The 19,436-nt window shown below is 46.5% G+C and overlaps 1 protein-coding gene across 2 annotated transcripts in view; it reads left to right on the forward strand.

The window, feature by feature from the left end:
- Positions 1-16,592, forward strand: part of VMP1 (vacuole membrane protein 1) — a 56,166-nt gene extending 39,574 nt beyond the window's left edge. For both annotated transcript variants that reach the window (XM_029961340.1, XM_018076740.1), the window contains 4 exons: positions 2,338-2,454; positions 4,578-4,639; positions 14,212-14,314; positions 15,788-16,592. In XM_029961340.1, the coding sequence (XP_029817200.1) occupies positions 2,338-2,454; positions 4,578-4,639; positions 14,212-14,314; positions 15,788-15,931 (426 nt within the window). In that variant the 3' untranslated portion in view covers positions 15,932-16,592. The remainder of the gene's footprint in view (positions 1-2,337; positions 2,455-4,577; positions 4,640-14,211; positions 14,315-15,787) is intronic.
- The last annotated feature ends 2,844 nt before the right edge of the window (positions 16,593-19,436 follow it).

Genomic DNA, 19,436 nt, shown 5'->3' on the forward strand with positions numbered 1-19,436 from the left:
TCACCGTGACCCGGGGTACATCCCTGTGATCTGGGGTACATCCCTGTGACCCGGGACACATCCCCGTGACCTGGGACACATCCCTGTGACCTGGGACACATCCCTGTGACCCGGGGCACATCCCTGTGACCTGGGACACATCCCTGTGACCCAGGGTACATCCCTGTGATCTGGGACACATCCCTGTGACCCGGGGTACATCCCTGTGACCTGGGGTACATCCCTGTGATCTGGGACACATCCCTGTGACCTGGGGTACATCCCTGTGATCTGGGGTACATCCCTGTGACCCGGGGTACATCCCTGTGACCTGGGACACATCCCTGTGACCTGGGGTACATCCCTGTCCCCAGCACAGCTCGGGGGTGGCAGGGATGAGTTCCTGGGGTGGCTGGACAAGGAGAACACGAGGAAGGAGCTGGTAAACACGAGAGAGGTGACGTGTAAACATTTTGTAGTTCCTGCTGAGTAATCCTTAAACATTTGCCGAACTCCTTCCCTGCTCGCTGCCCCCTGCCCTGAGCTCCGGCCGGGCGGGGGAGGGATGAGGAGCCATCGATCCACCGGGAGGCACCTGGGGATTTGTTAATGTGTTTACTGAGCAACTGCGGAGCAGCTGTGGAAGGGGAGAGGCCCGGGAAAAACAGGGATCCAGAGCCGTGCTTTTGTGTGGCACCTGAGGGAGAGGAAGGGAGAGAAAGGCAGAGAAAGCCAGCCCCCCCCACCACCTTCTCTTCCTTTTTGCTGCTCCTCTGTGTGCTGGAAGGTGCCTCCTTCACTCAGAACTGGGACCTTCCTTGAGGATTTGAAGCAGGGGTTTATGTGATGTGTTTTTTATGACTGGAGAACTTGCTCCCAGAGTGGTGGTCCTGGCCCAGCTGTGGGTCACTGTCTGTCGAGTGGTGGCTTCTAAATGCAACAGAAAAGCCCCATCAAATTGAATTTAAAGCTCTGCAAGTTCATCCAGTGAGGTCAACTGACTGTAATGTTGATGAGTGGCAATAAGGAAGCCACAGTATTGTCCTGAGCCTGTTTCTATGGAAAGGCTGCTCAGGGGAAGGAACAAAGCAAGAATCAGCCCTGAAAATCCTCCCTGTGACTTGGGAGAATTCACCCTCCTGGCTTTGTGGGCTTTTTTCAGCGACTCCCAGCGCTGTCTGTGTGTGTTCTCAAAACCAAGCCCAGGAACACCCTCTCAGGGCCCGGGGTAACTCCTGCCCATGTCTGTTGAGTGCAGGGCTGGCCCTACAGCCCCACAGCCCCTGCCCCCAGGGCTCCCTGCCCCAAGGGCTCCCTGCCCAGAGCATTGAAACCTTCTGTGAACTCCCCAAAACCCCTCAAACCACCCAACCCAGAACACCCTGGAGCTGGGCTGGGTCAATAATTCACCAACTCCTGTGCCCAGAGCAGCTGCCCCAGGGCAGGTCCCTGAGGTGGAGCCTGTCCAGGGACCATTTTGGGCACGATCAGAGCCCGTTTCAGGTTTCTCCCTCTGCAGGTGCTGCTGTGGGTGCTCATAAATCTGAATTGCTGGGCTGGAACAGCCCAGTCCAGCCCTGCTCAGCTTCCTCCCACACTGCAGGTGCCCAGTCAGCCCAGGCAGTGTTGTTATCCTTTATTCTTTACCAATCCTCACTCTTTATTTCATTATTTATGTAACAAAACACCACCAGTCCTGCAGTTTGTTACCCCAGTACCACATTGCTGCTGTGATTACACACTCCCCTCAGACACTGCCCCTTCACTGCAGGCTGAAAGGTTGGAATTTGGATACTTTCTTGGTTTCACTTCAAAAATATTTTACAGATAGTATCGCAATACCAAAAGTCAAGCCAACAGTTTAATAATAATAAAAAATTCGTTTAATTTCAAATGAAATGCATATGCTTTATAAAATCTAATCAGTACTTTTAAACTGGATACATATGACCATAAATGCCAGTTTTTAGTGTAGTTTCTCAACTGGAAATCACCGGGGATCAGTTGGAGCACTGGCTTCCAAGAGTGATGTGCTTGTCAGGGAGAAAATTTGATAAATCACTCAAAATGGCTTTGCTGTGGTTTCTGTGCATTTCACATGGAAAACTTGCTGCTGGCTTTTGTCAGAATCCAGGGGTAAGGAGGGACCATGAGAATGGAATTGTCTGGGACATGGTGGAGCTGAATCCCAGAGTTATGTGGTGTGACAGCAACAGTTTTGTAGCTCTGGAGACACAGGAGCTTTGGATCAAGTTGGAGAAGGGGAAACTGTTCATTTTTCAGGGTTTCAGAGTCCGTCGTGCTCCTGTTCATCCCGTGTGTGCTGAATTCCTGAACCTCTTCCCCTTCACTCCACAGATCCCGAACCCCCTGTTTGACCTGGCCGGGATAACATGTGGGCACTTCCTCGTTCCCTTCTGGACCTTCTTCGGTGCCACCCTGATTGGCAAAGCAGTCATTAAAATGCACATCCAGGCAAGTGCTGCCCCTCCCTCGGGCTCTGGGGGGTGGGGGGGAGAGACTTTTCTCCTTCTCTTACCGTTCCACCGTGTTACTTCCTAATGGCTTGTGGAGTCTCCCTGCCCGACCTGAAGTCATGGAAATTAATTTGGTGCAAAGGCTTTACAATAAAGGATCTGCTGGGCTGCTCAGGCTCCCAGTGAGTAATTTATAGCCCCGGAGGAACGAGCTCTGTGCTGACCCGCTCAGGAAATTGGTGGTTAGCCAAGGTATTTACCTACGGCTTTTACCAGCTCGGCACTCATAGTGAACTTGCCTTTTTGGTAACGGCGCGGCTGCAGAGGCTCGGGAGAGGCTCTTTTTAGCTCCGCTGAGCACGTAGAGAAACCCCCGGTGCCCTGAGCCCAGCCCGGGGCTCCTCCCCGGGCTCCTCAGCCCCCCTCGCAGCAAGGTCGGCACTTTTTGGGCTCCTCAACCTGGTTTTGATGTTCCCCTTTGTCCTGTTCCCTCAGGGGCTGAATTTGCCAATCCCGGTCAAAAACGTTCAGTTTTGCTTTTAAATGCAGCGTCCCCGTTTCGTGCTAAGGGAGGTGAAGTGCTGGTTCCCTGGGGACCCTCCAGGTGTGGTCAGTGCTGGCTCATGAGCTGTGTCTCTGTTCGGGGTGTTTTTGGCTGAGTTTGGGTTCTTTAAGACAGTGCCTGTACCTCTGTTGCTTGGAAATCTCTGCAGAGATTTCTTTTTCAATAGCAGAAGCTTTTAGTATAAAATTACTCCTGTAATAACCTCACCAAGCTGCTTTAAAATCCTTTGCCCAGAACAGGAGATTTCAATCTTCAGCTTTGTTCCTCCCATCGTTTTCTAAATGGTTGTTTTACTCTGCCCAGCCCTTAAACAGAAAACAACAAATAGATTTGGCAGTTCTCTCCTTTACTGGGATGGAACAGCTTTTCCTCCACACCTATTTTTGTATTATCTGAATTTTTTTCTGCTTTTAAATCTCTGTGTCTGGCAGCACAGGGAAGTGAAATAGCATCTGATCAATATTCCTTTTATTGCTTTAATTGCCCTGTTCAGCTCCCACAGTGTTTGCTGTGTAATTTATGGTGCTCCTCGCTCGGATCACATGGAAGTGCAAAACCATTTCCCAGTGTCTTGTACAGTTGGTAAATCATCTGATTTTATAATGGGCTCAGCTATTAGAATTCTCTTTTTCAAGCACACTCTTGTGCAATAGCCCTGATTTTCAGAGTGATCTGGCTGAACTTGGAATTTAGGAAATGTGAGAGTCATGGAAAAGGCCTTTAATGAAGTGTTCTCCAGACAGGAAGCAGTGACTGGAGCAGTGGCCATCCCGGAGCTGCTTTGAACTGGGCTCTTCCTCCAGGCCACAGGATCCTTTGGTTGGAGTCACATCCCCTGTTTCCAGCCTAGGAAGGGCAGCTCTGCTTAGGTCAGGCTTAAATTGGTCCAAGGAGGCTGTGGGAACTTTGTGTACCCTCGTCCACTCACAGTCTGCTCACCCTGATGTCAAACAGGACCAAGGGGAAGGAGCAAAGGCTGTTTTATCAACATTTTAACTGCTTTTGGAGGAAGGGGAGTGGTGAAATGTCTACACAGCCATTGGGATGTGTTACAGGAGTTTTTAATTGACATTCCTCTGTTCCAAGCAGGCTGTTGTGTCACAGTGACAATCCCACAGGTGCCCAAAGGCTCCTTGTTCTTCACTGAGTATTTTTTGCCGTGTTCTGTCTGAGCCACGTGGACTCGGGGACTGAAATATGTTATTTTTCCCCCCTGTGATCCTCAGGTCCCTGTGTTTGTGTAAGGGGATGTGAATTTTGCTGCACAGCCGTGGCTGCTTTTCCATGAAAACTTTGTTGACGGAGTAAAGTGACCTTGAGCCTCTGGGAACGTGGGGCTGGGGAGGACACGGATGGTCGGGAACAGGCTACAAAAACATTGCAAGAGATGAAATCTGGGAGGAAACAGAGGGAGAAAGGGACCAGCTTTTTGAAGGGAATGCTGAAAAGGGAAGGCTGTGAAAGAGGAGAGGAGGGGGAGCTGTGGGACTGGGGGGGAAGGGACACGAGGCACTGTCTGTGCCTCCCTTCTGATCCCACTCCTCTCCTTCCTGCAGAAACTCTTCGTCATCATCACCTTCAGCAAACACATCGTGGAGCAGATGGTGGCTCTCATTGGGTGAGTAATTAATACCTGCCCTCATTAAGTGGGAGAGCAGTGCAGGGCTCAGAGCAGCTGGGCTGGGAGTCAGGCTTTGTTTCCAAGCCCAGCTTTGGCCCACCCAGAATTTAGGCCTCACCTCAAAGTCCTGCCAGGAACAGCCCCCAGGGTGGGGCTGCAGGAGCAGCAGGAACCTTCCCCCAGGAATGGGAGGCAGCTCTTCCAGGGAGACATTCCTGCACTTTTAGCTGCAAGGGGGCTGCTTTGCAGGGACTTTCTTCAGGGTTGTAGTGAGAAAAGTTATATTAACATATTATCTATAGTTATAGTATATTTATATTAACATATTATCTATAGTTATATATATTATCTATATATAGATAATATATTAACATAATATTATTATATTAACATATTATCTATAGTTCTAGTATATTTATAACTTATACAAATACATTATTTTATATATTATATATTATAATACCTTATAATTACTTTAATAATAAATAATATAATATTATTTTATATTTTTATTATATCCATATATTATATATAATAATAAATACTTATAATATTTCTATAGTTTAGATATTATACTGTATTATGGATATATTATAGATATGTATTTTACATATTATATTTATAGAGAAAATCATAGAATTCCATGATTCTATATTAAAACCTCGGGATTTTATGCAGTGTTCCAAGATAACACTAAACATCTTCCATACAGTTACACATTAGACATTTACAATATTGAATCTCTCATAAACCATCAGGGTGAGAAATTGGGTGTGTAGAGTTTGATCTCCATTCTGATAAATTTTGGTAGAAAAGGGCAGTTTTCATGGGTAAACTGTTGTGGCTTTGAGAAAAACTGTCTTTTTTTTTTTTACTGAGTTCTTTAGTAATGGATGGATATTTTATTTTTTTAAGTTAAAATCTCAGTTTAAAACAAGCAAACCCTCAGCTAGGAACAGTTTGGGCAAGGGGGGAACAGACAAAGCAACAGAATTCCAGGTTGGAAGTTTTAAATGTGAGTCTCTGATATGCAAATACAAAGTTTTATTTTCGTGGGGTTTGGGGGTTTTGTTGGGCTTTGTGGGTTTTTTATAAACTAGAATTAATCCAATCTCATATGAATCCATAAACTAAATTAAATTCCAAGGTGTTTCTGCTTTCCCAAGGTTTGTTCAATGGGACAAATTGATTGACACTTTGCTGCCCAAACTGTAATAACTATTTTCACATAAAATCCCCAAATCCACACTCCTCCAGAACGGTTCCAGGGCAGGAATGTCTGGAAATAATTCCTTTTAAAGCACCCAAACTCCAAGCAGTGATGCTGGACAAAGGAAAAGGAGTGTCAGAAGAAACTTGTAGGGAATTTCATTAATCCTGACTTTATTATTCCTGATCTTCCCATCTGTTTTGTACCAAACTTCAACATTAATTTGTTGCTTTGAACATTATTTAAAACAAAAGGGAGAGAAACGTGGCAACTTTGAACCATCAGGAGTTTTTTCTCAGTCACACCAGCTCAGGTATTTCCAAGGATTTCCTCTCCTGAGGATCCTGGAGCCAAACCCAGGAGTTTTTTTCCTACTTCATCTGTCTTGGAGATAATTTTGCATTGAATTACCCCGAGTGCAGTCACAGGAGCTCTGCTGGATTTGGGTTTATTGGAGGGTTGATGTCAGAGTTAAAAAATGTTCCTGGGAGACAGTGAGATTTTTGGAATGTCCCGGTATCCTTGACTTTTCCCAAGCTGTCTGCTGGCATTACCTCATCAATCTGTGTTAGAGGGAACAGCAAACATGTTAAACAATACCTTGCATTAAAAGCCCTGTTATTAAATTAAAATACAGTTCTCTTTAGTGGTCAGTAACTTCATTTGAATCAAATTCCACTTCAGGCTTCCTTTGTCTGGGACGTTGCTCTTGCACAATGGGAAATATCTGAGCACAGCACCTGAAAATAATGGACACAGTAATATCCAGGAGAAAAAAACCTAGACAGAAGATTTAAGTTGTGAGATAAAGTCTGGGGAGATTTGATTTTATAAGCCAGGGAGAATTTCTTGCTAATTCCGTGATTTTTAGTGAAAAAGCAGGAATTATTCACATGTACAGCTCAGGAGCTGTTTATTGTGTCACTGGTTTAATAGCACTGAGGGTGATGTGACTTCACAGCTCTGTCTACAAACAGCTCATAAAATACTCCCTGTAGTAATTAAACAAACAGAGGCAAACGTGGCAGGAAATGGAGAAGCTGCTCATGGAAAATTTTGAATTTTTGAGGATTTTTGGTGGTCGCTGGAGCACAAAAAGCAGTCCCAAGGTGGGTGGTGGCAACAAACCTGGTTGGGAGGAAGGAGGGGACAGGGGTGGGTTTGGGAGCTGGAGCTGGGGGGAGGCTGAAAGCCAGGCTGGGGAGGGTTTAGAGGTGCTGGGAACTCCCTGGGCTGGGAATCACCAACCTGTTCCACCAGTTCCTGCTCGGAGCCCTTTGTTGCTGCCCCAGTGCTGGGAGAGGATCCTGTTCTCTCAGCTGCTCTGTGCCTGAGCTTCTTTTGGGGTGCAGGAGCTTTGGGTCCTGTCCCTTGAAGAACAGTTTAACTGCCTGATTTTACCCCCCTGTAAAGCTGCTTTTGGGCCCAGCCCAGCCCGTTGCAAAGATTTAATTACTGTGGGTTTTATTTTGGCTCCTCAGTCTTTGCTTTTTGGTTTTTTCACCTACAGCTGCAGGGCTGGCTGTGAAGTCACACTGAGCAAAGTGCTTTTAGACACGATGATGTTTTCCTGGAAGTGGCAGTTTTTAAATGGGGATTAAGAATTCCCAGAAAACTACTTGAAGAAATAATTCTCAAAGCACAAACCATCCACAGAGCTGCTGCCCATCCATTCTGGTTACATGTTCAGAAAGAATCTAATTTTTGTTTGATTCAGCCTGCCCTGTTCACGTTTGGTGAGCTTCACAACAGGCACCCAAAACATTCATAAAAATTCATAATTCCTAAAAAACATCATGTTTTATTGCACATGGCCTTCACCTCCAAAGCATCTGAATTCAGTGGCCACATCCCTTTGGGAGGAATCCCACCTTTTTACCTGTGGTAGATCAGAATCCCAGGATGGTTTGGGTTGGAAGGAACCTTAAAGATCATCTTGTTCCAACCTTTCCACGGGCAGGGACACCTTCTGCAATCCCAGTTTGCTCCAAGCCCTGTCCAGCCTGGCCTTGGACACTTCCAGGGATGGAATAATTAGTCAATAAAGTAATTTGAAGTTTACATGCAGTGAAATGCATTTAAAAATTTTGCCACTTCCACGGATTTTTACCCACGAGCGAGACCCTGCAAGGTGTCATTCAGCCAACTCTGGAAACCTACCCAAAAATATCCATGAAGGGTCCTTATCCCGATGTTTTTTGTGGGACATATTTGCCAGCCCTGCAGCCCCGTGGGAATGATGCCCATCTGAGAGAACAGCAGGTTTTTGGTCACAGGCACTGGAACTGTTGCCTGGACAAACCAGTTTCCTGCTGTTTATTGTGCCATAAATCTTGGTTCACAAGTTGCTCCCAGTCAGTGCTGGGGAAAGGAGCCTGATGTTCCTTCCCCCCAGACAGCACAAATGGGATCACAGTCCCTGGTGGGAAGTTTGTTTAAGGATTGTCAGGGGTTTTTTTTTGGTCAAAAATCGTTTACAGTCCAGGTTTAGGTTATTTCTTCAGAGCACAAGTCAAGGAGTGATGAAGGGCTGCACCAGGAATCTTTTCCTGGGGTGGGCAGAGCCCTGGGTTTGATTCCCTGGTTTTTGGGAGCCACCCCCACCCTCTGACAGCTGGACCTTTGTTCTGCCCCAGCCCAGGTCCTGCTGAGCTGCTTCAAAGGGCGTTTTGAGAAACAGGTTCCAGTTTCTACTACACAAAAGCTGTGTAGTAGAACTCAGCAAAAGCAACCTGAAGTGGCTGAGGAGGTGAAGAGCAGAGACTTCCCAACCTCCTGAGAGGGATTCTGGAAGGTTACACGGATCCACCTCACACTGGTTGGTTCAGTAACTCCTCTCCCCTGCCCCAGCTCCATCAGCACCTGTGGGACTGTGTCCAGCAGAGCAGCTCTGCACAAACCAGGCTTTAGAGCCTTCAGAGGGGCACAGAGGTGGAGGAAATGTGAGCAGCTCTGGAGCTGAAAACCTCCCAGTGCATCACAGCAGAATTATAGAAGTTTATTTGCAAAAAGCTCGAAGGATTTAACTCCCAACAAGCAAGTTTTCTTTCCCCTGAATTAGTACCAAAAAAAATCTTTAAAATGCAAGTAGGAGTTTCCTTGCTCAGAGCACTGGGGAGCAGAGCTGAGGAGGGGCAGGTCAGGGGTGTTGCTGGTGCTATTTTTGGAAGCCTTGGTTTAACAGTGGCACAAGGAAAGCCCTGCAGGCTCACGTGGGATGGGAGGGCCCAGGTGAGACTGTCAGATGGGGGACCCGTTTGGCTTGGGGACTCCAGGGAGATTTTCTGTCTTCATCTCCCGAAGGAAATGAGTCTCCAGGGAGCCTTTGAACCCCAAAGGTCTCTGTTGATCCTGCCCTGAACCAGATTTATTTTGTGCAGCTTCAGAGCCCCGAACAGCTCAGCTCAGACCCAGCTGGGGCTGCTCCTGGGGAGCCCAGCCTGCAAAGGCTCCAGGCTTTCCCCGAGCCAGGGTCCAGCTTTCCCTAAGTCAGTGCCTGGTTCTACCTCCCAGGTTTCTCTGAGCCAGGGTCCAGCTTTGGGGTAGCCCGAGCTCCCAGTTTCCCTGAGCCAGGGTCTAGTCCTGGGCAGTCCCAGCTCCCAGGTTTCCCCAAGCTGGGGTCCAGGTTTGGACAGTCCCAGCTCCCAGCTTTCCCTAAACTGGGATCCAGGTTTCCCTAAGCCAAGGATCTGGTTCTGGGCAGTCCCAGCTCCCGGGTTTCCCTGAGCCAGGGTCCAGGTTTCCCTGAGCCGGGGTGCAGGGCTGGTTAAGGCCGAGCCCAGAGCAGGTCCTGGCAGTGCTGCAGCCCCGGGAAGGGGCTGGTTTGGATCCTGGGAGAGGTTTTATCGGCACAGGAAATGACAGCTCATTAAACCCGACCGTTGGGCTGCTCAGCCCGGGCTGCAGGCACAGGGACCTCCGAGGGCTCCAGGAGCTGGAGAGGTGCTCTGCTCCCAGGGGAATGCAAATGAACCCGCTCTGCTGATTGTCCAGGGGCACCAAAGTTCTTCCACTGGAAGCTGGTTTCAGTGGTTTATGAAATGTCTGACTTCCAGAGAAGTTGGTACCACTTAAATACCCAAATTTGGTGCCTCTTCCTGATGTTTTTCTGTGCTCTCCCAGGGGAGTGGAGAAATAGGAATTAATAAATGGGATGGTTTAATGATGTTTTGCATAATTGTTGAGAGGTGAGAGCCTTTGCCCCTCTGGCCTGGCTGTCAATAGTGTGATTTTAAAGATTGGAGGTGCAGAGAGGGAAAAGTCCAGCCCAGAATGTCCCTCCTGCCTCTGGCACATCCTTCAGTGGCACTTTTTTGTAGCAGGGATAATCCCTGTTTGCTGCAGGAGGGCAGGGTCCCAAACCCTCCAGGGTATAATTTCCAGGAGAAAATAAACTTCCATGCTCAAACAAGGCTTCCACAATTTTAAACCCCCGTGTTTGGATCTCAGTTGTTCCCAGGAGCTGCTGAGCTCGGTCTGTCAGGCTCAGAGATGCACTGAAACTCTTATTTACATTTTTAATTTCCCCCAGAATAACTGGAGTTTCAGAACAGCTCAGAGTTAATCAGCTGCTTCATCAGCACTTGCTGCTCGAGCCTCTTGTCAATGAGAAGCTCTAATTAGCAGTGAAAGCCCCATTAATGCTCCCAAAATGGGACCTCACAGTGGCTGCTGCTTTTTTTCTTTTTTTAAAATACTTGGGAATTCTGACATTTCTCTCTGGAAAAGTGGCCAAAACCCCACGAGTGTTTTTGTAAGATGGGAACTTTCTATCCTAAATGGGGCTCTGGGAGATTTTTAGGGAGTTGTTGAGTGAGCCCTGCCCTTGAGCTTTAGCACAGCTTGGGATTAATTCCCTGAGTGTTCCCAACCTCTCCAAGCACAGGGTAAGAGATCTCAGGAACTCGAGAGCAACCTCTACTCCTAAAGATCTTGTCAGCTGAAAACGATGCCTTTCAAAAGTGCAAATATCATGATTAAATGGTATTAAATAAGTATTTTTAGTATCAGTAAAAATGCATTGACTGGAATAGCAAATAAATTCCTGCTTTTTCTTAAGCACAGGGGAAAACACAATTTTTCTCCTCTGGGTTTGGTGCCTTGGAGAAAACTCCTCCCTGGGGTTCCAAAGGTTCTGTTCAAAGGATTTAACCTTTCCTCCCACTTACAGTGACAGTCACTCTTGGAAAAGCAAATTTATAAATTGTCCAGTGGATTTTAAACACGGTTTTGCTGAAAAGAGAATGGAAGTTTTAGGGAGTCAGAGCCTGCAGGTCTTTGGTGTAATTTTAAAACTAATCCTGAAGCAGCTTTGCTGAATCTCTGTAATGTGGTGCTTTGAATAGATGGGAAGTTTTGGTTTAATTATTGCAAAAAACCAGCTTTAGAATTTTTTATGTGGATAGAAATTGTAGCTTTGAGTTAAAGACAATAAATCCTCATCTGTTTGATTACAAATCCCAGGTGACAGTTCTGAGAACGGGCTCCAACGGTGGTTTCTCAGTGAATCAGAATTCTGAATGATGTTTATATTTTAGTGTTGGAATTCCAGTCGTGTTTTTGACTGAAATGTTTTAATTTTCATTAATTTAGGCTGCACCGAAGGCTGGTGCAGTTGTTTGGAGGTTTGTTCTCAGTTACAACTCCTTGTGGAACATTCAATTTTAGCAGAGAATCAGAAGGAATTAAACCAAAAATTGAATGTTAAGAGTTCCTAAAACTTCTTCTCAGTTACACTTAGGTGTAATTAAATTAAATAAAACTGAGTTTTAAGACTTTTAGATCTAAGTTATGTCCACACTTGGATATCAGGTGACATATCTGGGGAGATTAAATGGTTTAATTTTGCCAAAAGAGCACAAGTAACCAACACTGTCCTGCTGAAATGGGATTTCAAGGATTTCATTCCCAGCACTGCGGATTCAGGATTATTCTAAATGTTCCTCTGCTTCGTTTTGCTCCTTATTTAAATCTAGGCACATTTTTTTTTTTTCAGTATTAAAGACTCTAGAAAAATTGCAGAATTTTAGAAGCCCAGGTCCTCACATTGAGAATCTTGCAGTTCTTTAAAACAGCTGTAAGGAAGTTAATTTTGTGCATTTTTAATTTAATTAATTTAAGTCATAGCCGTGCTCAGAAAAGGGAAAAAAAAATAATTCTTTAGTGACAAAAATTTTGAAATTCAGTGTCCATGCAGCAGGAGCTGTTGAAGCCTCTGAACTTGGATTTCATGGCTTTGTTCTGTGTTTAAAGCTAATTTAGCCCCGACTTTGTTGGGTTTTCAGGCAAAGCCCGAGTCATTTGAACACCCTCCTGTTAATCATTCACCCCTCCCCTTTAAATATTCCTCATTTCAGAACCAGGCACAACTTAAAAGTGAACCATTACCTTGCTGGAGCTCTTGGAGGAAGGCAGAGAAACCTCAGAACGTGCCAAGGGTGACTCGGCCCCGGCCCCGACTCACCGGGAGAGGCTTTTCCCGGGATCGGCGCCGAAGGGCCGGGGCTGAATCCTGGAAATCCTCTGGATTTGTGTAAAACGTGTCAGGGACGGGCTGGAGTCTCTGGGGTGGGTTTTTTTCCCCCCCTGAAATTTCAGCAGCCTCGGGCACAGAATTTCCTCCCCCCCGTTTGTCTCATCCCGGGGGTGAATCATGAGGGAAGTGGCCTTTTTTCTGGGAAATCTGCTCCAAAAAGGCGTTTGCCCCCGGCCATGAAGGAAATCCATTGAGAGCAGCAGAATGAGGCACTTTGTTTCTTCACTCGGGGCCTTTTCTGAAATTCCTAAAATTAGAAAGTGTTCTTTTTTAATTGGGCTCTGGCCTGGAAAAGGGAATATCGTGTCAAATGAGGAGGAAAATAATTGGAGGACTGCAGGGAGATGGTCACTTGTAAAACCTGTTGTTGGATGTGTCCTGGTGTGTGGAGTTGTTTTACTGAACCCTCCCTGTGGTGTGAAGAGTTAAAAGTGAAGCGTTGAAAATTAGGTGAGTTTTCAGTGTAGGAGATCACACTGATCTCTTTAAATTTAAAAAAATGTAACCCCAGTTAAATATAAAAAAGAAAATAAATTAAAATCTCCGTTCTCTTTGAAACTCAAGTGGTGTTTGTCAGTGGTGGGAGTTAGGAGTGGTGGTGGATGTTTGTGGATCCAGCCTTGGGAGCCTTTGGATTGTGTGTTCACCCAGCTCAGGCCGTGCTGGTGCTGGTGACAGTTTATTTTGGGTAATATTTGAATTGTGGGGTTTAGTATTTGAGTTTTGGGGGTTTATTTAAGGGTTGTGACCATTATTGAAGGGGTTTGGATCTTGTGCTAAATAGCAGAGTGGGTGGATTTAAGGCAAAGCTGCCTGGGTGGGTTTGGTGGAAGCCTGGCCAGGGGGATTTGAGGGGAGGGCAGAGGCTGCCCAAGTTCTAGGGTTGAATAGTTGAGTTTTGGGGTTTTATTGAAGGGTTGTGACCATTATTGAAGGGGTTTGGATCTCTATTTGCTAAATAGCAGGGTGGGTGGATTTAAGGCAGAGCTGCCTGGGTGGGTTTGGTGGCAGCCTGGCCAGGGGATTTGGGTGGAGGGCAGAGGCTGCCCGGCGGTACCACCCTCACCCCAGAGGGCTCCGAGCTCCCAGACGTGACCCCACAGCAGGAACAAGGTGTTCGGCAGGTCCCTCGGAGCCCGCCCCGTGCCACCCAAGCTGGCACGATGCAGGGCAGGGCTCCGAGCGCCTCTTTGTTCCTTTGTTAATCCCTGCCCGGGGGAGGTGCCGCAGGATTTGCTCACGCGTTCCTTTTGGGAAGGGATGACGCACAGATTGTCCTAATAAGGACTTTGTTGGAGAAAGGGGCCGTCTCCTCGCAGGAGAAGGGGCAAGTCATAGGGCGAGCAGCCTCTTTTTTAACCGGGGGATGACACAAGCACAAGTCATTTCCTTATTAATCGGTTCAAACCAGTTCTTACAGGAACTGCTGCTGATAAATGTGGGACTTCTCCGAAGTCATTCATTTGCCTCCCAGCACTGCCCCAGTGCTCAGCTCCTTCTCCTGCCTCCAGGACATGCTCCAGCTCCCAGCTCCTGCCCTCCTTCCCGGCGCTCTGCTGCTCACAGAGATTTTTTCTTTTTGAGCAGTTTTGGAGGATCTGGGGAAAGATCAAAAGATGAATATTTTGCTTTATTTCGTGGGGTTTCTGTTTTCTCAAGTGTCTCAGGAGTTCCCTCCTGAGCTGTAGCTCAGCCTGAACTTTGCTCTCATTAGGTAAAGTGGTAAGTTTATTTAAAAAAAAGAAAAAGCCAATGGTTTTTTTTGGTTTTGTTTTTTTTTTCTCCCCTATTTTGTCTCGTTCTCTGGGATGAACTTTCCATCAGTGCTATTCCAAGTATAGGTCCTTCTCTTCAGAAGCCATTTCAAGAATATCTGGAAGCTCAGAGGATAAAACTTCACCACAAGTCGGACGGTGGCGTTCCACAGGTAAGACCCTCCCCCAGCTCAGCCTTTCTCGGGCTCTTCACGTGTCTGTTTTACCAAGATCTGCACTGACCTGAGCAATATAGATAAAAATCTCACTTCAAAATCAACCTGGGAATTAAAAACTACCCTTAATCGTGTGAAATTGGGTTTTAAAATTCCCCCGCAATTGTGTGAAACTGGATTTTAAACTTAACTCTGTTTCAAACTTGCTCTGCAATTGTACGAAAATTGGATTTAAATTCTTTAGACAATAAGACAAAAAAATAGAGCAAGACTAGTGGCAGTTCTTACCTCTCTGCATTAGCTGCCTGCTTGGAAGGTTAAATTTAAGGAGGAAAAAGTTGCATTTCCATGTGAAAGGGTAACAAACTGTGCAGCATCGATGCTTCAGGAGCCAGGAGGGTCTGTGGCTTAGTGGACAGCAAGAGAAATAAAATCCCCAAGCCTTCAGTGTTTGAAAGGAAAAGAAAACTACGGTGTTTAGAGCAGGTACAAGGGGCAGAAATTTCCTTTCATACCCCCCCAAAAAAAATTTAAAAAAAAAAGTATTTTAAAAAACTTACCCTGAATTTGCAACGGGACAGAGCGACTTGGACGTGAAATCCTTGAGGATGCTGAGGCATTTTAGATAAAATCCGTGAACTTAACTCGGATTTCACGTGCGATATTTGTGGCTGTTGTAAATGTTCCTCTGGCCGTTTCTGCCCACAAAAGAGCCTCGGGGGGGATCGGGCTGGAGTTGGAGCAGGGAAGGGATGGTGGGCAGAGCAGGGAAGGGATCATGGGCAGAGCAGGGAAGGGATCATGGCAGAGCAGGGAAGGGATCGTGGGCAGAGCAGGGAAGGGATGGTGGGCAGAGCAGGGAAGGGATCGAGGGCAGAGCAGGGAAGGGACCGAGGGCAGAGCAGGGAAGGGATCGTGGGCAGAGCAGGGAAGGGATCGTGGGCAGAGCAGGGAAAGGATCGTGGGCAGAGCGCTGCTGCCCTCCTTTGACAGGAAAAACGAGGGAAGAGTTGCCACGAAAAACGCTGGAAGCGGGACCGGCGAGGTCACTGGAACTTCCAGTCGCATCCTAATGGGAAGAGAACACGGAATGTGCAGTTTAGAGAAAGAAAAAAAACATTGTTAACCAATGACCTGATTGTTTTCTGTGCGGGGAACATGACGGGCAATGACAGTCAGGGGCTGCTAACTCCGAACTCTAAGAATCGTTAGCGGAGCCCAAACAATACTGGGAATAATAAATCACTTTGGGAGCACCCTGGGAATGAGCAGGGATTCGTCATGTGCCCAGCGGTGGGTTTGGCAAAGCCTCCTGCATTGTCTTTCCAGGGAGCAAGGGCAGCTTTGCAGAGGGACCTGCAGGAATCCCGTCAGCCTGTGCTGGGTCCCTGCTTTGGATTTGATTAGAGAATTCTCCACCGTCTGGCTGCTAATCTCCATCTTCCTCCTCCTTCTGTTTTGTCTCTCCAGGGGGAAAACTGGCTCTCCTGGATGTTTGAGAAACTGGTGATTGTCATGGTTTGTTATTTTATCTTGTCTATTATCAACTCCATGGCCCAGAGCTACGCCAAGAGGCTGCAGCAGAAGATGTACTCTGAGGAGAAAACCAAATGAGCTGGAACAAACCCCCTCAGGGGGTCCTGGCAGACACAGGAATGACACAGCTTTTCATATGGTTAAAAAAATCAGCATTATTCAAAACAGGGGGAAAACTTTTTAACATCAATTTTCAACTAGAACAAAGTTTTTATTTGATTTTTTTTTGAAAGTAATTTGGATATTAGAGCAAAGGTTTCACTGACAAGCTTATAAACGTTAAGGTAAGGTGTGAATGCTTCATGAGTCTGGGTTGTGTTGGACAGGATGGACAGTGGGATGTTCAGTGGGGTTTTACACAAACGTTGTCCATCCAAATTACTTCCAAACTGGATGATTTCATACTCTCCATTTCCTGGGTTAACTCACACTGACCTGAGGGCGACTTCTCATTTAGAAGGGTGGCTTGTTTTGCTTTTTCCATGACTTCCCAGCCCATCCCGATGTAAATAACTGAGTACAGATTGGATACAAACTGTTGCATGTCCCTCCTGGTAAGGCTGTGCCGTCTGAATTCCCGGTGTCCCATCCACTGCACGTTGGAAAAGCCACCCTGCCCAAGTCCGTGCTGTTATCAGAGGTGATTGATGTCAAATGCTGACGCCGACATTTTTTATTCTGTATATTTAGAATGAAGTTAAGATAAAACTTTATAAAGGCATCTTTGATCATTCCAGAATTTCTTGTGTCAGTCTTTTTAAGCTCTTTCTTTCCCTCTCCACTTTTGGATGCTCAGTTTCTTTCTGAAGCCTTAATCCCGTGAGCTGCACGTTCACTCAGCCTTCCTGCACTGATGGTGCTGAAACCCTTTGGGCTTTTTTTGTTCTTTTTTTTTCTTTTCTTTTTTCTTAAGAACTTCTTACTCAGCAAAGGCAGCAGGAAGGACATCCCTTGCTTGAAGCAGTTAAAATAGGCAGGTTAAGCAATGAACAATATTTATTTATTGCCCCTGATCCCAGAATTGTGGGCAGTGGAGGAGAAGAGAGGGGGAAGATTTAATATTCCAGCTGAAAGGAGATTTGATGTCCAGAACAGAACTTTAAAGAACTTTAACCTTATTCTTTTCAAGTCAGATATTTTCCAAACCTTGTTCTGAACCAGTGTGTGTGTCAGCTCTCATGTCCAGGAACAGAACTAACATTAAAATGGCTCTTTTCTCTCTTTGGTCCTTCCATCTGTAAATATTTGTGACCTGTTGGTTTGATTGCTGTCCTGGGGGTAAGTAATGCTGAGTTTTCTCTCGGTGAGTGTTGCAGGAGGTGCTCAGAGCAGGTTAGACCCTGCCTGGCTGAGCTCAGGCTGGGCTGGGGCAGGTTTGGAGCCGGGGGGGAGCTGGTGTGTGTCCCGTGTGCCGTGGTGTTCCAGCTGCTCCATCCCCACCATCCTGTCGGATAGCTTATCAGACTGATGTTGACTGTTGGATCTCATGGCAACAACAGTCGGTAGGCTGTCTGACATTTTGGTATCTCTCATCTGACCGTCCCCTCATCCATCTCCAGCTGTTCCATTGAGCATCAGGTCGGGTTTAGCTCCCAGGAGGAGTCACCGCTGCAGTTCTGCATAACAAACATCCTTTTATTTAGAGTTTCATCCCGGTTGTGTGTGAGGTTTGTACCTTGTTTCTTGTGTTTGAAGTTCTCTCTGAAGCCAACAACCAGAGCTCTGAGCAGAGTGAATTTACATATCTAAGGCTCGGGAGGTGGTGCAAGGTGGTCAAAAGCACAAAGGCCATTCCTGTGCTCCTGGTGGTTTTTAAAGGTGAACACTATTGCTTAAATTCTCCACTTTTTTTTTTTTTCTTACATCTTTTCACTTTTTGGCCTAAATAAGGTCTTTGAAAATAAAGTCAGAAAGGTCTTCTAACACAGTGCACATTCCAAAAATCACAGCTCTGCTTGGTACTTCACTTTTCTCAATCTGTGAAACTTCGGAGTTGCACTTTTAGGGGATCCCAGCCCAGAGCTGTGTGTCCCGTTCCCCTCAGGACACTGGAGCAGTGACAGCCCTTGGCTGCTCTCCCCAGTTCTGGTGGCAGCTTTTTTGTCCTCAGATTCACCCGAGGGACACAGGTATTTATTTATTTATTTACCTCTCTCAGTTCTGGTGGTGTCTGGAAGCTTCTCTGGCAGTGGGTGACACATTTACCTGTGTACCCTCAGGCTGAGATGGGGAGACTCTGTAACAACAACTAAAAGAGGAAAAAACCCTTTTCCCAGAGCCTGAGCCAATAAACTGCTCCTTTGGGGGTCTCCTTAAAATTCTGCCTCTTGCCTGCTGGAAAATCCCTGGAAAATCAGAGCTTTCTCCCACTTTTAGTTCAATATGTTTACATACATATAGTGTGAAATATATATATATATATGTCTGTTGTTCTTCAGCTTGTGTTCCATGTGTCCATTCCAATAAGCTCTGCTGTTATTCTGAAGCTTTCTAACACTTATTTAAAGAAGGAGCTGATGGTTCTACCTGCTCCTACCTGTTCAGCTGCTGGGAGATGATAAGACTTGGTAAAAGGTAAAAAAAAAAATCATAGAAATGAAAGTAAACCTAATGGGTAGTTTTATGTTTGCTTAAATAAACAAAGAAATAACGTTTCCCAGTGTTTATTTCAGCTGGATTGTTTCCACTCTGTGTATTGAACTGGGTTGGTAACACTGTGACATTTGTTGTCTGGAACAGAGGAGATACATCTGCAGCTGCATTTTTGTGGCTTCCGAGACCTGGAGTCTTTCAGCATTTCACCTGAAAACAGGGATTCTGCTCCCTAAATCCACAGCTTCCTTTTGCTGTCCGTATCTTTGGTCAGGCATTGGAAGCAGTCAGTCATCTCCTTCAGTGTGTCAGGGACAAATCCAAGGGGAGCTCTTGCAGGAGAGACAGTCTGGGCACAGGTCACTATTTTTAGCTGCTGTCTCTCAGTTTAGACACTGAATAAAGCATCTTGCCTTTTTTTTTTTTTTTCTGGGAGTTACTGAAAATCACACGGAAGTGACAGCAACTAACGGTTGGTTAAACCTCAGAGATGACTTTGATGTGATAGAGATTTTTTCGCTCTGTGGGGCGTGGCTGAAGCTCTCTTGCTTTCACGAGAGGAAAACAGAAAGTAGCACATCAGAGCTCAGGTCAGGTGGGGCTGAAACTCCTCCTCTTGATTTTCCTGGCTTTTCCTGCCCGCCCTGTGGGTTGTTCCTGCCCGAAGCTGTGCCCTGGGGGAGGTGGCAGAGCTGCCCTGCCCCAGCGGTGGGGATTGTTGGGGTCAGCACAGCTCGGGTCACAGTGCCCGTGGCAGGTCAAATCCTCCAATTCCACGCTGGAAAACAGCCAGGAAAGCTCCTGCTCCCTGTGTCTGTAGCTCCTTCCCTCCGTCCCGGTATCCTGCTGTGTTTCTGCTCAAGCAGCTCCCTCTGAACTCCCCCGGCTGCCTGTTCCTGCGAAAAGATCCTTGTCATTAACACTTGACAGGGGCTTAACGCTGGTCCCCAGAGCCCTTCCCTGCTGTGCCTTTGGCTTTCGGGATTTGTTT

The sequence above is a fragment of the Manacus vitellinus genome, unplaced genomic scaffold (genome assembly GCF_001715985.3).
Source record: "Manacus vitellinus isolate BGI_N305 unplaced genomic scaffold, ASM171598v3 scaffold_32_pilon, whole genome shotgun sequence".
Classification (NCBI taxonomy): Eukaryota; Metazoa; Chordata; class Aves; order Passeriformes; family Pipridae; genus Manacus; species Manacus vitellinus.